General features: G+C 40.7%; 2 protein-coding genes across 3 annotated transcripts in view; both read right to left on the bottom strand.

The window, feature by feature from the left end:
• TXNDC12 (thioredoxin domain containing 12) overlaps positions 1-24,006 on the bottom strand; it is a 31,150-nt gene that overhangs the window by 5,592 nt on the left and 1,552 nt on the right. For both annotated transcript variants that reach the window (XM_028106764.2, XM_028106765.2), the window contains exons 2-4: positions 7,483-7,543; positions 1,089-1,141; positions 204-277 (exon numbers count right to left, since the gene is read on the bottom strand). In XM_028106764.2, the coding sequence (XP_027962565.1) occupies positions 204-277; positions 1,089-1,141; positions 7,483-7,543 (188 nt within the window). The remainder of the gene's footprint in view (positions 1-203; positions 278-1,088; positions 1,142-7,482; positions 7,544-24,006) is intronic.
• KTI12 (KTI12 chromatin associated homolog) lies at positions 3,520-5,166 on the bottom strand. The gene has a single exon (XM_028106763.2). It carries the CDS (start codon positions 5,139-5,141, stop codon positions 4,083-4,085), a length of 1,059 nt encoding a protein of 352 aa, XP_027962564.1. The 5' UTR covers positions 5,142-5,166; the 3' UTR covers positions 3,520-4,082.

Raw genomic sequence — 24,006 nt, 5'->3', positions numbered from 1 at the left:
CAATTTCTACTCTTCTTCCTCTGACAAGTGGAGGCTGGATGGCTTTCTACAGCTGACACAAGGCTTAGTATTAGAGGTCAAGAGGAAAACACTTGTATACAAGAAGCCAGCTCTGCTGAATATGATTTTACACTATTAATGATAATTTTAAAACAGCAAAGACTTAAAATCATAGCAGAAAGGAGAAACTCTCAAAGTCTTACCTCAAGATTCACCATAACAAAATTATGGGAAAGTTCTGAAATTTCTGTAGATTCAGCAAATTTGGGCTTTAAAGCTAGGAGGGGAAAAAGATTTTAGGATAGATGAAAACATCATTGTCATAGCCAAACTCTAATTTGCTGAGTTGCTTCAGATAAATCAAACTTTTTTTTTTTTTTTAACTCCTAAGAACCAGAAATTAGGACACCTGAATTCTGGTCATGCTTCTGCCACTTACTCACACAGGTATTATCACTGGAATGACTGACTTCGTTTCTCTGGCTTTTATCCCATTTATAAAATATGGAAAATGGCATACAAATGAAAAAAAATTATTTCTATTTGCTTTCTATAGCCACATTTCAATAATTTCTATTGAAGTAATAGACAAAGACAACAGAGTAACATCACACACATATATATATAAGTACACTAATTACACTAATTTTATACTCCTTTTCCAACTAGGATTCTGCTGAGTGTAGCATACCCAACAAAAGAAAAAAACCTGACTGGGAAGTAGCAAAGTGGCACAGCAGAAAGAATATATGCCACAAATAACCTTGGGTTCTAATTTGGTTCCTACCTCCTCCAGGAAGACTTCCCTAATCACTTCTCATGTCTCTGTATATTTCAGTTTCCTGTATTTACTGTCCATATGACTACTGTAGCACTTAATCCTATACTCTCCCTAACCATATCTCAATTGCTTCACTCTCTAATCCCTTGCATAGGTAACTGCAAACTTCTTGAGAGCAGGGAATCTATGTCATATATTTCTTTGGTATTCCTTAAAGCTATCAGCAGTGCTGGGACAAAGTCTGTGCTAATATTTTTTAAGTGTTAATATTTAAGAACACATTGGAGGTTTGATTATTTGCACTTACCTTTGCAAGCTCCACACCAGGACTTGTGGATAATCACCATCAGAGGCAAGCCACTTAAAAAGAAAACGAAGAAATTACAGTCTAGTAATTCCACTTCTTTTAAGTCTATCATAATAAAATGACCACCTTATAAAGACAAAGGTTAATGTATAATGATGTTCATGTATGATTTAGACTAAGAAAATTTTTAGGCAACCTAAATATTAAATATAGATTATTGTAATACAATTATTGGTAAGTTCTGACATTCCTGTAAATTCTGCAAATTCGGGTTTTAAAGCTAGGGAGAAAAGACTAGAAGAGAAGAAAACATCAAATTACAGTACTTCTAAATGTTATGGTTATATAACCATTGAAAATGTTAATAGAACTTTTCATTGGTATGTCAAATTAAAAATTAGAATAGGGGCGCTTGGCTGGCTCAGTCAGTAAACCTGTGACTCCTGATTTTGGAGTCATGAGTTCAAGACCTATGTAGGGCAGAGAGCTTACTTTAAAATAAATTTAAAGAACAAATATGGGGTGCCTGCGTGGCTCAGTCAGTTAAGCATCTGCCTTCCGCTTAAGTCATGATCTCAGGTCCTGGGATACAGTCCTTTGTGGTGTTCAGCAGGGAGTGTGTTTCTCTCTCCTCTGCCCTTCTCCCTGTTCGTGTTCTCTAATAAATAAATAAAATCTTTAAAAATAAACAAATAAATCTTTACAACAATCCTAAGGTATATACTATTAATGTTCTCATAAAAGAAAGGAGAAAACGTAGACTAAGACCCTAAGAGATTAAATATTTGACCACATAAAATCTAGGCTCTGCCACTTACTAGCTAATTCATTAATTCTGACTCCAAAACCAATGTTCTTTCTGACCATTACTGTCTACTTCAATTTAGGATGGCAATCCACAACCAATAATCAACTAACTGAATCAGAGAATAGAGGTTGGAAAAGGCCTTAAAGGTTGCCTCGTCCAAGCCTCCATTTTACCCAGGAATTCTATCATATATCATCTAATATATCATATGTAATTATAACACATCCAATATATCTAGTGTAACAAAAGGTGGTCCAGATGGCCTGATGAGCAAGAAACACATCACCAACCAAGGCAGCCCATCCTTTTAATAGCTCTATGCATTACAGAGCAGTTAAGAATGCCTTGCTCCCTCCTCTCCCAAGCAAACTCCTATTTATCCTTCTAGAGCAGAGATCAGCAAAATATAGTCTGTAGACCTGATCCAGCCCACTGCCTGCTTCTGTAGAGCTGTAAGATACAAATGTTTTTTTCATTCCTAAAAAGAAAAGAAAGACACATAACAAAACATAATAGCAGTTATCCCTAGTTAATGGGATTGTGGATTTAACTATACTTTTTCTGTACTTTCCAATTTTTCTATAATTAAATGTAATTTTTGTAATCAGGGAGGAAAAAATTTTTTTTTTTTTTTTCAAATGATGAGCAACATAATCCACCTGAACCAGTCTTGGCCAGATGAAGCTCTTAAGCTCTCAAGGCTCAAATGCCAACTTGTAGGAGAGTCCTACGTAAGCAGCCATTGGCTTTCTCCATCATCCAACCCCTGTATCATCACACCACCATACACTGTATAAGATGATCACTGCATTTAATACATTGAACTCTATTAATTACCTGTCTCCCTACAACAGACTTGGGAGTTTCATTTTTAAATGGTTGAAAAACAAATCTAAAAAATAGTACCTTGTGATATTAAAATTCAATATAATTCACCTTCCAGTGTAGTTTTATTAAAACACATAGTTGTATACTTATTGTATATGGCTGTCCTTATGATACAATGTGCTACACTTAATAAGCTGCAACAGAGACCTTATGGCCTACAAAGCCTAAAATATTTACTATCTGACCCTTTGATGACCCATGTTCTAGAGTGACAGTTCAAATGTTAACCCCTCTATGAAACCTTCTCAAAATTACCTTCTGTCAACAGTTAGCCATTTCCTCCTCTGGGGTTCCAAAGCATTCTGTCATCATTCTGCAACTGCCAACCCTTTTCATCCCATAATCATGTTTACTTGTCTGTACTTTTCACCAAACTATTACTTTCTCAAGGGCAAAGACTATCTAATTCATCTCTGAAAATCACAAATGCTGGCAAGGTAGGTACCCACCATTTGTTTAAGGAAATCAATGGAAAAATGAAAAGAAGCTTAAAGTGACATCTGCCTTGAAATACAAAATGAAGCACTACAGTTAAAGAAGTTGTCATAACTACTCTAGGTTAGACTAAATATCTAGTCTCTTACGAAGCACTATTAAAGTACTATTTTGGTCAAAGGCATAATAGTGATACTCGTGTATCTAAATATTACATTATGTAAATTACATGAATAACATTAAGTTACATTAAGTGAAAAAGATTCCAGCAGACTTTCTTCTTCTAAAAGATTTTATTAGATGAAATAATCTAGTAGTTATGTCTTTCACTTCCACTAAAACCAAAGCTTCCCAAGGCCAGAAACCAGTGGATTTATCTGTGACCCCTGGCCCCAGATAGGGGGGACTAACAAAAAGTAGGCACAGTACTCAAAAAATTGTTTGTGGTATGAACAAAGGGACAGTGCAGATGCAGAACTGGGCCATCTTCAGTTCTTGTTCCTAATTGTTTTAAAACAACTCATCCAGTCTGCTCTCCCACAATTCAGATGGGGGAGATCAACAGTGTGTGATACCCCAAGTAGAACCCAACCTAAACAAACCGTGTCCACCTGAGCACTGTCCCCTGGAGAAATTTGCCAAGATCCTCCAAGCCAGTTCTCCATTTTTTTCTAGTCTCAATTTATGCTGTTAACTCAAGGCCTGGCATACAGGAAAGCATGAGTAAATCAGTCACACACAGCTCTAGTACGACACACCAAAATGCTCTGCAGACCCTGATATTACCCTACCAAGAAAAACAGAGAGCAGTGGAGGTTAGGTGAGGAGCCAAGTCTTCCCCACCCCCCACCCACTCCCTCTGGTTAGTGCAGGCTCTGGCTCAGATACTGCAGAAACATGTTGGCCAGCTGAGGCAGGTTCTCATTGTTGGGATGCATTTTGGTGTAGGAAATAAACTGGCGACGGAGGCGACTGAGTTCTGCCATTGTCAAAGGCCGGGTAAACTGCAGGTGCTCCGTGGTGCCAGGAAGCTTAAGTAAGTCTCCAGGGACCGCGCTCTTCTGCGCTTCCATCAGACCCGCCAACACCTGGCTCGTGACCTGATCCAACTGGTGCAGAAAGCTGCCAGACGCAAGGGGCTGAGACTGTGTAGACTGATGGGGTGGGGGAGCTTGGTTCTCAAACAAGGCAGCCCGTATCTCTGCTAGGGGCAACGGCTCTTCCAAGCCCACCAAGGTGAACAGGGGCCGATCCCAGCGGTTCCGAGAGTCGGGAGCCTCAAAGCGCAGCGTTAGGGCTTCCATAAGTTCTGGAGGATAAAAGGCACTAGACACACGCTTTGCAGATTTATCTGGAGTCACAAAAGCTGGAAGATCTGGCGCCTTGGTTTCCTCCTGCTCCAGTTCCTTAGGTACGTCGGCCTGGGTTCTTCCACTTACTACAAAGTCCACTGTTTGGGGTTCCCTGAGGACACTACTGCCAGCCGCCAGAGGTCTCTCTCTTTCCTCAGTGCGCGGCTTCCAACTCACACTGACGTTCTGGCCTTGGTTGTCTGCCGCATCCGCCACCCGAGGTCCCCAGCTCAGACCGCCCGGCCGTATGCAATATACCAAGCAGAGCGGGGTGCGCGCCGCCCGCGCGAGGCAGTAGAGCTCGTAGCGGAATCCCTTGATGTAGTTAAGCGAGTCGAGAATGACCACATCGTGGCGACTCAAGCGCCGCTCCACCGCGGCTCGCAGAGCCCCGCGCAACGCCTTCTCACGGGCCGAATCGCGGTACACTGTCGCGTCCTCCGTGCCCAGCACCGCCGCGTCATCCACCACGTGCACCGCACGGCCCTCGGCCGCTAGCGCCCCACGGAGCTCCTCCGCGCGCCGGCTCTTGCCGCTATACGGCAGCCCGCAAAACACGACGAGAGGCATCCTTACAGGGCGCGGCCATGTGCATCCGCTAGCGTCAACTTCCGGGGTGTCGACGTCACGGACGCAAACCGGAAGGGCAAACAGCACGGCCAGACCTCTCGACTCTTAAAGGACCTACTGTTGCTATGGAAACACGAGTTCTACTCCAACTAAATCTAGGATCTGTTCTCTCAGAAAGGTGATGGAAACTAGAATGACATCAGTTATTTATGTCATGTAGGCATCAAAAGAATGTGATCTCCCTGTGGCCAAAGACTATGCCCAACCATTTATAATGGGGCCTTAATGAGCATTAAACATTGCAAAAACAATCAGCACTATATTTAGCATACAAAAAGACCATTCACAAACGCTAGTTCCCCTTCATACCTTACACCCAGTGACTCTCAGTAACTGTTTACTCAATAGCCATTTCAATCATTAAACGTCTCCAAGACTGGGAGTTCTGAAATGAACATCAGTTCCCCCGTAGGAGGTTAAGGGTCTGAATGGGAAAAATCAAGTACCTACAAGCTGAGTAAGATAATACTATAATGGATAGAGTAGGTTGCGATGTAAAAGTAGAGGAGAAAAAAAAACTGCGCCCAAAAATCACTTAAGACTTTAGGAATAGGAACTTAAAAAATAACAAATTTTTCTCCTGGGTAAGGTTGCCTGCTAAAATACAGGATGCCTAGTTAAATTTGAACTTCAGATAAGCAACAAAAAAATGTTTTTAATATGTCTCAGATATTGAATAGGACATATTTAAAATTACTTCTTGTTTACTTGAAATTCAAATTTAACTGGGCATCCTTATTTTTGTTAAATCTGGCAACCCTATTCTACAGAATGTGTGAGACTCAGAGCCATGAAGCTGTAGGATCCATTCTAGCAAAAACAAGCACAATACAGTTGGTCCTTGAAAAACATGGGTTTGGATTGCACAGGTACACTTGTAATGCAGATTTTTTTTTTTTACAGCACAGTACTATAAATGTATTTTCTTTTCCTTATGATTTTCTTAACATTTTCTTTTCTCTACCTTACTTTGTTGTAAGAATATAGTATGTAATACATATAACATATAAAATATGTGTTAATTGACTGTTTATGTTATCGGTTGGCTTCCAGTCAACAGATTACTGGTGGTTAAGTTTTTTGGGACTCGAAAGTTATACGCAGATTTTGACTAAGCGGGTGGTCAGCACCCCTAAACCCCCAGCACTGTTCAGAAGTCAACTGTAATTTTGTAGTTGCAGAAGTGTGTTTCTGTGCAAGTATGTGTGTATATAAAGTAGATGCACATATATTGGGTCTTTGTGTCTCTCCAGTACAGTATAGTAGAGAATATTCAAGTATTGGCTCTGTTACTTACTAACTGTGTAATCTATTGACAAGTTGTTTAATCATTGTGTGTCTCAATTTCCTCTCTCATAAAATAATTACAACAGTTCTTATTTCACAGGCTGAACCAACCTCATAGGTTATAAGGATTAAATAAATTAATGCATGTAAAGTACTTAGATCAGTGCTTTAGCCTTCCCTCCCCTGCTCTGCCTTTTCTTCCTCCTTTATCAGTTATTTGCATCAGTGCATAGACTAAAACTAACTGAAAGTTAAGACTGTTCAACTTGAGGGGCGCCTGGGTGGCTCAGTCATTGGGCATCTGCCTTTGGCTTGGGTCATGGTCCCAGGGTCCTGGGATCCAGCCCCGTGTTGGGCTCCCTGCTCCGCGGGAAGCCTGCTTCTTCCTCTCCCACTCCCCCTGCTTGTGTTCCCTCTCTCGCTCTCTCTCTAATAAATAAATAAAATCTTAAAAAAAAAAAGACTATTCAACTTGAGACTGTTAGGCAGTATGGTTTACTGGTTGAGTGCAGGCTCTGAAACCAGAATGCCTGGGTTTGAATCTTGGCTCCACTGCTTACTAGCTGTGTGATCTGAAGCAAGTTACTTAACTGCTCTGTGTCTTAGTTTTCTCGTCTCTAAGATGAAGGTAACAGCAGTACCCACCTCAAAAGAGCTGTTGTGAGAATTAAATGAGTTAATTCACATAATTCAGTGTCTGGTGCATAATAAGCATTTAGTAGTAGTAGGAATAGTGGTATTGTTATCATCAGGCAACTACTCAGTTCTGGCTCTGTTTTGGCATATCCCTTCACCTGAAATTAATGTTAAGGTGATGACTGGAAAATGTTTTACCAGTATAAATAACCTATTGAATGTATTTTTTTAAAAAGTAATCTCTAGGCCCAACATGGGGTTGAACTCTCCACACTGAGATCAAGAGTTGCATGCTCTACCTGACGGAGCCAGCCAGGTGCCCCTTCCACCATAAATAAACCAAAACCATATCTTGTACCTGGCAGCTGCTTCCTTCTTCCCATCTTCTAGTGTCCTCCAATGAATGTGATCTCCAAAACCTGGAAGGAAAGAGCCTTATAAACATTTACCCGTGAATAAAGGGCAAAGACCCAAAAAAGAAACATGGCATGTTCACATACGCATAAAAAAGCTTTTGTCTGTCAAGAGCATGGTGTTCAAGTCCCAGCTGCACCACTTTCTAGATGTATGGGACCATGAACAATCCCATACCTTAAACCTCAGTTTTCTTTCATACCTATAAAATAGAGATAACACCACCTAATTCATAGTTTTTAAGGAGATTAAATAATGGCTGTGAATTGCTTTGTAAACTAACACTGAATATGCAAATAATACTATAAGAATGAATGAGAATTTTCCACAGAGTAAACATAAAGTAGGTCATACAAATCATTACTAGTTGGAGACAATACAGCAACATAGGTTTAGGGTCAGAAATACATGGGTATGTGACTCCACTTCCTATGAAATGTGTGAATTTCATAATAGGTATTATTATCTGTACTTAGCGAATTTACTAATATCTACCTTCAAGTATTGGTGTAAAGATTAAATGAGATAATGTATTTAAAGGTACTCTTATTATTCCCCTCACTTCTGCCAAAGTGATCTTTTAAAATCACATCTCTGCCAGGTAAAAACTTTCAGAGGCTTTCCAATTCCCTAAAAAGAAAGGTCAAAATCTGGTAGCAGGATTTACAAAGCCTTTCAGAATATGGCATCTGCCCATCTCCTCAGGCTCACTTTCCAGGCTCTTTCTAAAATCCTATATACAAAACTACTTTCATTTCCTTACACTGGCAGCCTCCTTGGTCCTTTCTTCCACCCTCACTTCCCATTCATTCCTAGAGGGCATCTTTCCTTCTGGTAAATCTTCCCTGACTCCCGGGGCGTCTGGGTGGCTCAGTTAAGCATCCAACTTCAGCTCAGGTCATGATCCCAGGTCTTGGGATTGAGCCCAGGGTCAGGCTCTCTGCTCAGCCCGGAGTCGGCTTCTCCCTCTGACCCTCCCCCTGCTCGCGGGAGCATGTGTGTGCTCTCTCTCCCTCTCTCCTTCTTAAATAAATAAAATATTAAAAAAGAAATCTTCTCTGACTCCCAAAGCACCACCTTCTTGCCCCAGCACAGCACTTCCCAGGCTGAACTGTAAATGTTTATGTGCCTGTCTCCCTCACTCTAAAGGGAATTCCCTAAGGGCTGAGGCCATATCTCTTATTCCTTCCAGTTTCCCCAGCATTGAAGCACTACACATGGCCATAGTAAGTGCTCCATTATATTTATTGAATAAATGAATCTTATTTAGGTCATATCATGTAAATGACTTAATTTTATATCTGGAAAATGTTGAGTGATCATAATAATGCTGTCATTTACTGGTCACCTTATATGTTCTCGTGTACACGTCATCTCACTTAAATTTTGCCTGAACAATAACCCTTTCTTCTTCTTTTTTTTTGTCAGAGAGAGAGGGAAGAGAGAGAGAGAGAAAGCACAAGCAGGGGGAGCGGCAGGCAGAGGGAAAAGCAGGCTCCCCCTGAGCAAGGAGCCCAATGCAGACTTGATCCCAGAAGCCTGGGATCATGACCTGAGCCAAAGGCAGACGCTTAACTGACTGAGCCACCCAGGCGTCCCACAATAACCCTTTCAATATTCCCCTATACTCTGTTTTCTCATCAGTAAAACAGGAATAATAATATGTACATCTCATAAGATTGTTACTGAATATTACATAAGAAATACTATATATGGAGCACCTGGGTGGCTCCGATGGTTAAGTGTCTGCCTTCAGCTAGGGTCATGATCTCCAGGTCCTGGGATCAAGCCCGCATCTGGCTCCCTGCTCAGCGGGGAGCCTGCTTCCCTTCTCTCTCTGCCTCTCCCCACCTGCTTGTACTCTCTGTCTCTCTCTCTCTCTCTCAAATGAATAAATAACATCTTTAAAAAAATGCTATATATATTATCTTAGCACACTGCTCAGCATTTTATAAATGATCAGTACTTAGCAGCTTTGTTATTCTTTACAGCTTGAGACTTCTGAGGCTCAGAGAAGTTACACAACCAGTACCAGGTCACATAGCTGGTAAATGCCCACGCTGGGATTTAAACTTGAATTTTATGACTTCTCAGTTATTATACTATCTTTCAGGCCTTTCTTTCCTTGAAATAAATTCAAATTTCCATCATTGTTACCGCAGGGGAATAAAGAGATCATCCAGATTAGCAAAGGGAGGCAGTGTCCAAACTAATCATCATCACTTTTCATTCCCAACAGCAGTGAGTTGCTAGCCAAGAGAAAATGTGTCATTTGCCTAGGGCCCAAAGTCCAATCCTGATGAGTCAATGATTAAGTGAGAGTGAAACTGGGAGAACTGGAAGGTGCCTAATGTGACTGATCATTCTACCTGTCAATACCTAAACTCAGGAAACTGAATCCTGCTTTGGTGGGATGCCTAACTAGACACTCTGCAGGGATATCCACCTACAAAACAATAAAATCCCAGATAAAATGGACTTTCAAAATGTACTCACTGGGTTCACAGTGATAAACACAAACACAAAATAAGCTGAACCTAGATGAGGACTAGTGAGCAACAAGCAAAAGGGAAGACTGACCTCAAAGAAATATCCACTACAACAGAGCAAAAGGGAGGAGATAAATCTGAGACTCATATTAAACCAACTCAAAAAAGACTAAAGTGGTAATACCCTTAGGTTTCCAGATGAATCAAATGCCAAACCTTTCTATAGGAAAGTACTCCCTTCTTTAGGGCTCCAGAATAGCCAAAGATGAACAACAATTATGAGTTCACAATCCTAGATCCCCAAACATGTACAAAAACAAGCCACCACAAGTAAGAATCAGCAGAAGCAACAAATAGATTTAGACCCTAAGGACTTCAGATATTAGAACGATCAGCCATAGGATACAAAATAACTATGTATGAATATTTGCAAAATAACACAGGGGATCACAAAAATGGGAATGCAACAGAGGAAATAAACAGGCAAATCTATAAAGGCACAAAATAGACCTTTTAGAAATTAAAAATATAGGAGTGCCTGGCTGGTTCAGTCGGTAGAGCATCTGACCCTTGGTCTCGGGGTTGTGAGTGCAAGTTCCACATTGGGCATGGAGCCTACATAATAAATTTTGTTGGGGCTCCTGGGTGGCTCAGTCAGTTAAGTGTCTGACTCTTGATTTCAGCTCAGGTCATGATCTCAGGGTCGTGAGATCAAGCTCCGCACTGGGTTTAGAGCCTGCCTGGGATTCTCTCTCTCTCCCTCTCCCTCTGCCCCTCCCCGCCCACCCCCTCTCTCTGTCTCAAAAAAAAAAAAATTGTTGAAATACAAAATCAATGGACATTCAGTGATAAAAAGAAATAAGCTATTAAGCCACAAAAAGACACAGAGGAAACTCAAATGCATATTGCTAAGTAAACAATGCCAACCTGAAAAGGCTACATAATATATGATTCCAACTATATGACATTCTGAAAAAGGCAAAAATATGAAGACTGTAAAAAGATCAGTGGTTGCCAGGGGTTCACAAGGGAGGGAGGGATGAGTAGGTGGAACACAGAATTTTTATAGCAGTGAAACTATTCTGTATGATTCTGTAATGGCAGATATATGTTATTATGGACTAAATTGTGTCTACCCCACCAAACTGGTATGCTGAAGTCCTAAACCACAATACCTCAGAATATGATTGTATCTCGAGACAGGGTCTTTAAAGAGGTAATTAAATTGAAATGAGGTCATTAGTGTGGGCCCTAATCCATTATAACTGGTGTCCTTCTAAAACGAGATTAGGACATAGACACATCTAAAGGGAAGACCATGTGAAGACACAGAAAGAAGACAGCCATCTACAAGTAGAAATCAATCCTGCCAACCACTTGATCTTAAACTTCTAGCCTCCAGAATTTGAGAAAATAAATTTTTGTTGTTTAACCAGGTCTGTAGAATTTGTTATGGCAGCCCTCGCAAATTCATATATCTCTCATTACATATTTGTCAAAACCCATAGAATGTACAGCACAAAGGTGAACCCTAACGTAAACCATGGACTTTAGTTAATAATAATGTATCAATACTGGCTCATCAATTTTAACAAATGTACCACACTAATGCAAGATGTTAATAATAGGGAAAACTGGGGGTAGTCAAAGTGAGGACTTACATGGGAACTCTATTTTAAGCTCAATTTTTCTACAGACCTTACACTGCTCAAAATATAAATTCTATTCCTTAAAAAAAATTCAGTGAAGGGGTGCCTGGCTGGCTCAGTTGGAAGAGTGAGTGATTCTTGATCTCGGGGTTGTGAGTTTGAGCCCCATATTGGGTGTAGAGATTAGTACAAAAAATAAACTTTTTTTAAATAAATAAATTTTAAAAAAATAAAAAAAATAAAAATTCAATGGATAGGTTAAAACAGCAAATTAGAGACAGGTGGAGAGATAAATCAGAAGTTATCCAGGGGCACCTGGGTGGCTCAGTCGTTAAGCAGCTGCCTTCGGTTCTGCTCCCAGTGTCCTAGGATCGAGCCCCACATCAGGCTCCCTGCTCAGAGGGAAGCCTGCTTCTCCCTCTCCCACTCCCCCTGCTTGTGTTCCCTTTCTCGCTGTGTCTCTCTCTGTCAAATAAATAAATAAAATCTTTAAAAAAAAAAAAAAGAAGTTATCCAGATTGCAGCACAGAGAGATAAGAAGATAGAAAATGTGAAGGAGAGACCAAGAGATATTGAGTAGATTAAGAGAGCTAGTATAAAAAAGTTGGAGTTTCAGGAGTGCCTCGGTGGCTCAGTCGGTTGAGTGTCGGACTCTTGAATTCGGCTCAGGTCATGATCTCAGGGTGGTGAAATCAAGCCCCACATCAGGCTCCACGCTCAGCAGAGTGTGCTTGAGATTCTCTCCCCCTCCCTTTCTCTCCGTCCCTCCCCTTGCTTGTGCTTGCTCTCTTTCTGTTTCTAATATAAATAAATAAATAAATAAATAAATAAATAAATAAATAAAATATTTTTAAAAATTGGAGTTTCAGAATGAAAAGATGAAAGAAAAGGACATATTTGAAAAGAAAATATCACTGAAGTGGGGCACTGTGTGACTGGGGAACAAAAGTGGGAGGAAAAATACCTTTTGAAATATTAAACCATGTTAACATATTTCCCACTTAAAATACATTTGCATCTTTTAAAAAGAAAAAGAATAGTTGAGAATTTTCAAGAACTGAGATAAAACATGAATTTGCAGATATATGAAGAACAATGTATAACAACTGGGACAAATTTTGAAATCAAAATACACACACTTCAACTGTAGTGAAACTGCAGAACAACAAAAATATTAAGATCTTAAAAGCATTTCAAAGACAAATGACATATTTCCTACAAAAGATAAAAAAATAAGAATTATGTGCCTAGCAATCAAGAATGAGGGCAAAACAGACATTTTTAGAAAAACTAAGATATTTTTCCATCATCAGGTATTCACAACTCATTCTTATTTCAATAAATAAATATTCATTACACAGTATTATGTAGTGGTTAAGAGCATTAACTCTGGACCTAGACTCCCTGGGTTGGAATCCTAGTTCTGCAGCTTACTAGCTGTGTGACTTTGGACAAGTTATGGACCCTCAGTTTCCCCAGCTGTGGATAACTGAGGATAACAAAGAGTACTACCTTTTAGGGTTGCTGTGAGGACTGAAAAAATGAACGATCTCCACACAGTGTCTGGGACTGGAGAACTGCTATAAGTATTTGCTATTAATATAATATGCAAGGCACTACTCCAAGTACTTTACAAATATTGATCCTCATGAAAACCCTAGAGGTAAGTACTCTTAATCTCATTTTACAGATGAGAAAACTGAGACACAAAGTCTAAGTAACTTTCCCAAGTTCGTTATCACTAGTGAGTATCACAGCTGGCAGTCAAGGCCCAGATTCCCTGCTTTTAATCACTACACAGTGGTGTCCCTCAAAGTAGAAGGAGGTAAGAACAAAGACACAAAGGAGGGAGCAAACAATGCAGGGCTTGGTAGGCCACTGTAAAGACTCTAGCTTTTACTAAGCTCTTGGGTTTTGAGCAGAGTAGTAACATGATGTGTTCTATGTTTTAACAGGATTGCTTTGGCTCCTATGCTGAAAACAGACTAAAGGGGGTGTTATGAGTTGAACTGTATCTCATAAAAAAGATATTTTGGAGTCCTAACCCCCAGGACTGTGATCTTATTTGGAAATAGGGTCTTTACAGAGGTAATCAAGTTAAAATGAAGTCATCAGGGTAGGCCCTCACCCAATATGACTGGTCTCTATATAAAAAAGGGAAATGTGAACACAGATAATGTACATAGGGAGGACATCTACAAGGAGAGAGACCTAACATAGATCCATCCCTCACCATTCAGAAGGAACCATTCCTGATGATTTCAGACTTCTAGACTCCAGAACCGTGAGACAATAAATTTCTGTTGTTTAAGCCACTCAGTTCATGGTACTTTGTTACTATAGCTCTGGTAAACTAATATGGGGGGAAAGCAAAAGCAAATGAGACTAGTAAAGTGAATACTGCAAAAATCCAGGCAAATGATGAAGATGATTTGGCCCAGCTAAGATGGTAGAGGGCATGAGATACTACAGGATTCTGGATATATTTTGAAGGCAAAGTCAAAAGGATTTTGCTATGGATACGGGGTGAGAGAGTTAAGGACAACTGTAAGGTTTTAGCCTGGGAAACTGGAAGGATGGAGTTGCCATTAACAGAATTGGGGAAGAGAGCAGTTAGTGAGTTTTGTTTTTTTTTTAAAGATTTTATTTATTTGACAGAGAGAGACATAGCGAGAGAGGGAACACAAGCAGAGGGAGTGGGAGAGGGAGAAGTAGGCTTCCCGTGGAGCAGGGAGCCCAACGTGGGGCTTGATCTCAGGACCCTGGGATCATGACCTGAGCCAAAGGCAGATGCTTAAGGCTGAGCCACCCAGGCGCCCCTAGAGTGAGTTATGGAAAGAAACATTAAGGCTTTAGGGGCACCTGGGTGGCTCAGTTGGTTAAGCCTCTGTCTTTGGCTCAGGTCATGATCTCAGGATCCTGGGATTGAACCCTGTGTGGAGCCCGTGTTGGGCTCCATGCTCAGCAGGGAGTCTGCTTCTCTCTCTGCCCCTTCCCCCCCACCGCTTGTGTGAGCATGCTCTCTCTCTCAAGTAAATAAATAAAATCTAAAAAAAAAAGAAAAGAAACATTAAGAGTTTGGATTTGGATATGTTCATCTTGAGGTGCTTACCAGACACCCAAGTAGAGATGCTGAATAAGCAACTGAATGTCTGAGGCTGAAATTCAAGGGAGAGTTATCAGAATATGGATGTTATTTAAAGCCTGAGACTGAATAAGATCACCAAGAGAGTGAGTGTAACATGAAGGAGTCCAAGAGCCCTGGAGCACTCCCAGGTCAGGTTCAAGAAGAACTGACAAAGACAAGAGAAGGAACTGCCAGTGAGATCAGCAGAAAACTAGCAGGGCATGGAGTCCCGGAATCCAAGTGTTTCCAAGACATTTCAAGAAGGAAGGATGATCAACTGACTCCAATGCTCCTATAAAATCAGAAATGACCACATTTAACAACTGGAGAACAATGTTGACCTTGACAAGACCAGTTTCAATTAGAAGAGTGGGATGAAAGTGTTATTTAGAGCAAAATCAAGGTAACCCAGGGGAAGAATTAGAGGAGTACCTACAACTTCTGCACAGAATCTTGCTGTATGAGGGACAATTGCTAGAGGGAGCAGTAAGTTGAAGAAGAGTTTTTAATTCAATATGGAGGAAAGTATAGGGATGTTGAAAGCTGATAGAAATGATATAATAAAGGTGGGACAATTGATGATGTAGGACAAGAAGGAACAGTCAAAAGTATCCTGAGTAGGTGAAAGGAAATGGGAGTGAGTACCCAAATAGAGGGATTAGCTTTTGCTAGGAGCACAGACAGGGGAGGAAAAATATATGGACACTGGTGCTAGAAGGTGGGTAGATGTAGTGATGACAATTTTTGAAAGTCCTCTTCCAGTTGCTTCTGTTTTCTGTTAAATAGGAAGTATGGTCACCAGCTGAGAGCAAAGATTGTACAGGAACTATTGGGAAATACTTCCCAAGACAAAGGGAAATATGAAATAGTCACCTAGGAGAAAAGAACCAGAGAAACTAAAAGAATAAATAAAGGGCACATTTCATGAAGAAAGTGATTCCAGAAGAAAACCTAGATACAGGGGTGCCTGGGTGGCTTAGTCGTTGAGCATCTGCCTTCGGCTGGGGTCATGATCCCAGGGTCCTGGGATCGAGCCCCGCATCGGGCTCCCCGCTCAGCGGGAGGCCTGCTTCTCACTCTCTCACTCTCCCTGCTTGTGTTCCCTCTCTTGCTGTCTGTCTCTCTCTGTGTTAAATAAATAAATAAAATCTTAAAAAAAAAAGAAAACCTAGATACAAGGAACAGTGAGCAAATAAACTGGTAAAGATGTAGATAAATCTAAACAATATCTGTGCAAAGAATGCTAATACTCAATTTGTAGTGTTAAAAGAAAAGACAAAACTAAAGCACTGAATACTTGGCTTATAAGTAAAGGGGAGGTGACTAAAGTTGAAATTCTTAAGACCCTCTTATCATTGGAGGGTTAAAATATTAATGTTAGATTTTGTAAGTATGCAAGTAAAATTTCAAAAGTAACCACCAAAAGAATAGAACTAGAGTGCCAACTTCCAAACTAATAATGGAGATAAAACAAAAAAGAACAATAAAATACTCAACCCCTAAAGTAAGGGGAGAAAAAAGCACAGAAAAAAACAGTAGCAATGCAAACCGGATGAGAGGAATAAGACCAGCTCTGTCAGGGTGCCTGGGTGGCTCAGTCGGTTAAGTGTCCAACTCTTGATTTTGGTTCAGGAAATTACTTAGGGTCATGGGATGGAGCCCCCTGTCAGGCTTTATACTCAGCGCAAAGTCGGCTTGTCCCTCTCCCTCTGCTCTTCCCCCCAGCTCTCGCACATGCGCTCTCTCTCTCTCTCTCTCTCTCTCTCAAATAAATAAATAAATAAATAGGGGAACCTGGGTGGCTCAGTCATTGGGTGTCTGCCTTCAGCTCGGGTCATGATTCCAGGGTCCTGGGATTGAGCCCCACATTGGGCTCCCTGCTCAGCAGGAAGCCTGCTTCTCCCTCTCCCACTCCCCCTGCTGTGTTCCCTCTCTCCCTGTGTCTCTCTGTCAAATAAATGAAATCTTAATAAATAAATAAATAAAATCTTTTTTAAAAAGACCAGCTCTGTTAATAATCACCAGAAAATTAGGTGGACCAAAGTTAAAGTTAAAGTTAAAAGAAATTGTCAGCTTTTAGTTAAAAAAAAAAAACAACAACAAAAAACTACCCCTAGAATGTTTAGAAGACTATCTAAAACAAGGACTTGAAAAAGTTCAAAGTAAGTTGATTAAAACTATATATTGGGCAAATGTCACCCAAAAGAAAGTCAGAGAAGCTAGATTAATATTAGGTAAAATTAAATTTCTCCATAAACCTGAGCTACTAAGAAGCTAGGTGACAGGGGCGCCTGGGTGGCTCAGTGGTTAAGCGTCTGCCTTTAGCTCAGGTCATGATCTTCAAGTCCCGGGACTGAGTCCCGCATCAGGCTCCCTGCTTGGCAGGAAGCCTGCTTCTCCCCCTCCCACCTTCCCTCTCTCGCTGTCCTCTCTCTGTCAAATAAATAAAATCTTTAAAAAAAATTTAAAGAAGAATTAATACCTATTCTTCTGAAGCTGTTTCAAAAAATAGAAATGGAAGGAAAACTTCCAAACTCTTTCTATGAGGCCAGCATTACCATGATCCCAAAACCAGACAAAGACCCCACCAAAAAGGAGAATTACAGACCAATATCCCTGATGAACATGGATACAAAAATTCTCACTGCGATACTAGCCAATAGGATCCAATGGTACATTTTTTTTAAAGATTTTATTTATTTATTTATTTGACAGAGAGAGAAAGAGAGAGAGCATAAGCAGGGGGAGCGGGAGAGGAAGAAGCAGGCTCCCCTCTGAGCAGGGAGCGTGATGTGGGGTGCGATCCCAGGACCCTGGGATCATGACCTGAGCCAAAGGCAGACACTTAACCGCCTAAGCCACCCAGGCACCCCAGGATCCAACAGTACATTAAAAGGATTATTCACCATGACCAAATGGGATTTATTTATGGACTACATAAATAAAATAAAGGACAAGAACCATATGATACTCTCAATAGATGCAGAAAAAGCATTTGATAAAGTATAGCATGCTTTCTTGATTAAAACTCTTCACAGAGTAGGAATAGAGGGAACATACCTCAATATCATAAAAGCCATATATGAAAAGCCCACAGTGAATATCACCCTCAATGGGGAAAAACAGAGCTTTTCGCCTAAGGTCAGGAACATGGCAGGGATGTCCACTCTCACCACAGTTGTTCAACATAATACTAGAAGTCCTACCCTCAGCACTCAGACAACAAAAAGAAATAAAAGGCATCTGAATTGGCAAAGAAGCCAATACTCTCACTCTTTGTAGATGGCATGATACTCTATGGAAAACCCAAAAGACTTCACCCCAAAATTGCTAGAACTCATACACAAATTCAGCAAAGTGGCAGGATACAAAATCAATGCACAGAAATCAGTTGCATTTCTATACACTAACAATGAGACAGAAGAAAGAGAAATTTACAATGGCACCAAAAACCATAAGACACCTAGGAATAAACCTAACCAAAGAGGCAAAGGATCTGTACTCAGAAAACTAGAGAACACTCATGAAAGAAATGGAGGAAGACACAAAGAAATGTTAAAATGTTCCATGTTCATGGATTGGAAGAACAAATACTGTTAAAATGTCTATGTTACCTAGAGCAATCTATACATTCAATGCAATCCCTATCAAAATACCATCAACTTTTTCCACAGAGCTGGAACAAATAATCCTAAAATTTGTAGGACCAGAAAAGACCCCGAATAGCCAAAGGAATGTTGAAAAAGAAAACCAAAGCTGGTGGCATTACACTTTCCAGACTTCATCTCCAAAGCTGTCATCATCAAGACAGTATGGTACTGGCACAAAAACAGACACATAGATCAAGGGAACAGAATAGAGAACCCAGAAATGGACCCTCAACTCTGTGGCCAACTAATCTTTGACAAAGCAGGAAAGAATATTCAATGGAAAAAAGACAGTCTCGGGGTGCCTCGGTGGCTCAGTCAGTTGAGCATCTGCCTTTGGCTCAGGTCATGATCCTGGGGTCCTGGGATTGAGCCCTGCATCAGGTTCCCTGCTTAGTGGAGAGCCTGCTTCTCCCTCTCCCTCTGCCTGTCACTCTGCCTACTTGTGCTCTCTTTCTATCTCTCTGTCAAATAAATAAATAAAATCTTTAAAAAAAAAAAAGACAGTCTCTTCAACAAATGGTGTTGGGAAAACTGGACAGCCACATGCAGAAGAATGAAACTGGACCATTTCCTTACACCATACACAAAAATAGACTCAAAATGGATGAAAGACCTAAATGTGAGACAGCAATCCATCAAAATCCTCGAGGACAACACAGGCAGCAACCTCTTTGACCTTGGCCACAGCAACTTCCTGCTAGACATGTCTCCAAAGGCAAGGGAAGCAAGGGCAAAAATGAACTATTGGGACTTCATCAAGATAAAAAGCTTTTGCACAGCAAAGGAAACAGTCAACAAACCAAAAGACAACCAACAGAATGGGAGAAGATATTTGCAAAAGACATATCAGATAAAGGGCTAGTATCCAAAATCTATAAAGACATTATCAAACTAAACACCCAAAGAACAAATAATCCCGTCAAGAAATGGGCAGAAGAGGGTGCCTGGGTGGCTCAGTTGGTTAAGCGACTGCCTTCAGCTCAGGTCATGGTCCTGGAGTCACAGGATCGAGTCCCGCATCGGGCTCCCTGCTCAGCAGGGAGTCTGCCTCTCCCTCTGACCTTCTTCCCTCTCATGCTCTCTCTCTACCATTCTCTCTCTCTCTCAATAAATAAATAAAAATCTTAAAAAAAAAAAGAAATGGGCAGAAGACATGAACACACATTTCTCCAAAGAAGACATCCAAATGGCCAACAGACACATGAAAAAGTGCTCAACAACCCTCGGCATCAAGGAAATACAAATCAAATACAAATCAAAACCACAATGAGATACCACCTCACACCGGTCAGAATGGCTAAAATTAACAACTCAGGAAACCAGATGTTGGTGATGCTGAGAAAGGGGAACCCTCTTACACTGTTGGTGGGAATGCAAGCTGGTGCAGCCACTCTGAAAAACAATATGGAGATTCCTCAAAAAGTAAAAAATAGAGCTACCCTATAACCCAGCAATTGCACTACTGGGTATTTACAGTATATAGTGGTATATACTATATATATATATACTGGATATATACAAATATAGTGATCTGAAGGGGCATGTGCACCCCAATGTTTATAGCAGCAATGTTCACAATAGGCAAACTATGTAAAGAGCCCAGATGTCCATCGACAGATGAATGGATAAAGAAGATGTGGTGTGTACACACACACACACACACACACACACACACACACACACACACACACAGGAATATTACTCAGCCATCAAAAAGAATGATATCTTGCCATTTCAATGACGTGGATGGAACTAGAGGGCATTATGCTAAGCAAAATAAGTCAATCAGAGAAAGACAATTATCATATGATCTCACTCATATGTGGAATTTAAGAAACAAAACAGAGGATCATAGGGGAAGAGAGGAAAAAATAAAACAAGATGAGAGGGAGACAAACCATAAAAGACTCTTAATCATAGGAAACAAACTGAGGGTTGCTGGTTGAGGGGGGGTAACTGGGTGATGGACATCAAGGAGGGCACGTGATGTAATGAGCACTGGATATTATATAAGATTGATGAATCACTGACCTCTAGCTCTGAAACTAATAATACATTATATGTAAATTAATTGGATTTAAATAAAAATAATTTTTTAAAAAAGTACATTGGATTTTTCATAATAGTAGTAATCACCACCATCATTTTTTGAATGCTTACTTTGTGATAATCACCATAATACAATGATAACAACAATAATATTAATAATGACTAACACTCATATGGCATTCATTATATGCCAGGTACTGTTTTCCATGCTTTTACATTTGTTAACTTATCTTCACATAAATTTATGAGGTAGAAATTCTAATTATCCCCATTTTACAGATATGGAAGCTAAAGTTAAACAGCTTGCCCAGGGGCGCCCGGGTGGCTCAGTCGTTAAGCGTCTGCCTTCGGCTCAGGTCATGATCTCAGGGTCCTGGGATCGAGCCCCACGGAGCAGGGAGCCCGCTTCTCCATCTGCCACTCCCCCTGCTTGTGTTCCCTTCTCTCTTGCTGTGTCTCTCTCTGTCAAATAAATAAATAAATAAAATCTTTAAACAGCTTGCCCAAGGTTATACTGCCATTAAATGGCAAACCTAGGATTAGAACCTAGGTGGTAAAGTTCTATAGTCTGTACTTTAACCACACACTACTATATGCCTCTCTAGCAAAGGTTAAGTGAACAAATGAATGAATATGGCCTCACCAAAGCAGAATGAAAACACTCAGATCTGAGGGTGCCTGGATGGCTCAGTTGTTGGGCTCTGCCTTCGGCCCAAGTCATGATCCCAGGGTCCTAAGATCGAGTCCTGCATCAGGCTCCCTGCTCACAGGGAGCCTGCTCCTCCCTCTTCCTCTGCCTGCCGTTCCCCCTGCTTGTGCTCTCTCTCACTCTCTGTGTCAAAAAAAAAAAAATCTTTAAAAAAGAAAAATCACCTACTTCCCTGACACCACCCATGCATGCACACATGCCAACGTGGAACATCGGAAGACAGTCCAATTTCCTGAAGTGTCACATGTACAGCCACTTTATTTACGCCCCTATCTGCAAAGTGAGTTGAAGGCTCCCACATCCAGTTGGTCTTTCCCTAAAACATTAATTTTAGAAGGGGGGAGGGGAAGGGACCACTTCTAAACACAGAATTTACATCAGAATTCCTAAGCCCTTCATCTTAAAATTGTTTTCATGAATGTAAGTGAAAGACATCAGAAAAGTATTATCCACCCGCTCCTGGGCTGACAAAACAGAAGGTTAAGCGTCAGAGCTGGTAGCCGTCAGAGCCGAGCCTCTAAAACAAGCAACATTGTACCTGAGAGGTAGAATAACACAGTGGCTAAGAAAGGAGAGTCCAAATGCAGTGGAACTGACCTGGGTTGGAAGCCTAGTTCCATCCTCTGACCATTTTCACAAATGCAAAATATGACTAACAAAATTATCTATCCCATAGGGTTATTGTGAATATGCACAATGTGGAAGGTAAATACTTCGTATGTGTCAGTGCCAAATTTTTATTCCAGCAACTTGACAAAGTCATCCATCTCTGTTTCAGGTTGCAAGAGCACATGAACCATCCCTATTAACAGCTTTCTCATTTCTCCTGTGAAGTCTTCAAAGGAGTTTCTGCACTCAGAGGCAGGAATGGTGTGCTGGTTAAAAGCATGGCCTCTGGGATTTGTATCCCAGAGAGTCCATTTACTAGCTGTGTGACTCCTTTGCCCCATTTTAGGTTCTTCATCTGTAAAATGAGGATGATGAGAAAAAGTATTACCCTTACTCTTAGAGGGTTATATGAGGATTAAACCAGTCAATACACGAAAAATGCACAGTACAGTGCCTGGAATATAGTGAATGTACAGAAAATGTTAGTCATTACAATTCTCCCCATAGGTGATATATTCCAAATTTTTAGGACACAGAGAACAACAAAATTATAGTTGACCCTTGAACAGCACGGGTTTGAACTGCATAAATCTACTTATACGTGGATTTTTTTTTTTACAGCACAACTATAAATATATTTTCTCTTCCTTACGATTTTAATTTTCTTTTCTCTGGCTTACTTTATTATATAAAACATTATATAATACATATAAAATATGTGTTAATCAACTGTTTATGTTACTGGTAAGGCTTCTGTTCAACAGAAAGCTATCAGTAACGTTTTGGAGGAGTTATACGCTGATTGGCTATGGGGTGTGGGGGGTCAGCACCCCTAACCCCTGTGTTTCTCAAGAGTCAAGTGTATTTGAGAACACTATAATGTTAGAGCTGGAAGGACTCTTAGGAATTATTTCTAGTTCAACATTCTCATTCAATAGAGTCCCCAGGGAAGACCACAGCTGGCTACCTGGTCTGACCAGCATTTAAACGCAGGCCTCCTGATTCCCATCCAGTGCTCAAAGCACACCACCATACTTCCTGTTCTTTTAGTCTCTCCTCTCTGCAAACCAACAGGCTATCTTCTGGAAAGATTTGGGAAGAAATCTTAACTCATGAAGATTTTCAGGAACCCTGCTTCAGGTAGCACATTTTGGGGAGCTGGGGTAGGTGGGCTATAATTTATTTCCCAAGAATCTGTACCCAAGAGACACAAAAAACAAAAGTTTGAAAAATTATTAATTCCTTTCAGGAACAATTAAATATTCTTCCTTGGGAGGGCATAATGATAAATGTTAACTAAATACTCTTTAAGGTTGTAACACGATATGAAGTGCCTATTTTTTCACTTAATCCTCACAACACAGCCCTCTTGCCTCAAGTTGCCCTCCTACACTACATACACAGTGTATGCAATTGCTTGGTTACTTGTCTTGACAGTCTTCAGACTATAAGCTGAAAAAAGACAGGGATCTCAATGATCAGGCATACCATTCATTTCTTCTTCCAACACTATTCCTGAGCATGAATGAGACCGAAATGGTCCTGGCTTACTGCAGCAGACTATATTTGCAATAACCTCTCTCACTCCACATGCTTTTCTTACAAAGTGACCTCAGCATTCCTTCCATGGGGGTCCTTCCCCTTGAACATGCCCTTACAGTGGAAGCGATGCTACGTGACTTTGTAAGGCTAGATGACAAAAATGCAACACATTTCCACCTTTTTCTCTTGGGGCAGGCACTCTTAGAATCCAGCTGTCATACTGTGAGGAAGCCCACATGGAGACCATGAAGAAAGACCACATGGAGAAGCAACCTGCTCAGCTGAGGCCCCAGACATGGAACCAAGGGACATACCTTTCCCACTGTGCCTTGTTTGAATTCCTGACCCACAGAATCATGAACATAATAAAATGATTCCTTTACACCACTAAACTTTGGGGTCGTTTATTATGCAGCAATGGCAACTGGAACAACCACACATGACTTAACATCTAACAAGGAATAAAGATACTAAATAGGACAGTAACTGGAACAGAATAAATTATTTGTTGAGGGTCCAAGGTAGTTATTATTATGCCCATTTTGCAGATGAGGAACTGAGCTTTGAGAGGTTAAGCAACTTGCCCTAAGCCTCTCGGATGGTCAATAGCAGAGTAAAATAAAACTCAGATCTACACTCACATT

This window comes from Eumetopias jubatus, unplaced genomic scaffold, assembly GCF_037043125.1.
Source record: "Eumetopias jubatus isolate StellerSeaLion01/CBP00866 unplaced genomic scaffold, mEumJub1_p1.0 scaffold_4, whole genome shotgun sequence".
Lineage (NCBI taxonomy): Eukaryota > Metazoa > Chordata > Mammalia > Carnivora > Otariidae > Eumetopias > Eumetopias jubatus.
Note: the sequence above shows the minus strand (reverse complement) of the source record. Positions and strands in the feature narration are given on the sequence as shown.

Coding starts and splice junctions, on each gene's coding strand:
- KTI12 (XM_028106763.2), bottom strand. CDS start 5,141: ATGCCTCTCGTCGTGTTTTGCGGGCTGCCGTATAGCGGCAAGAGCCGG.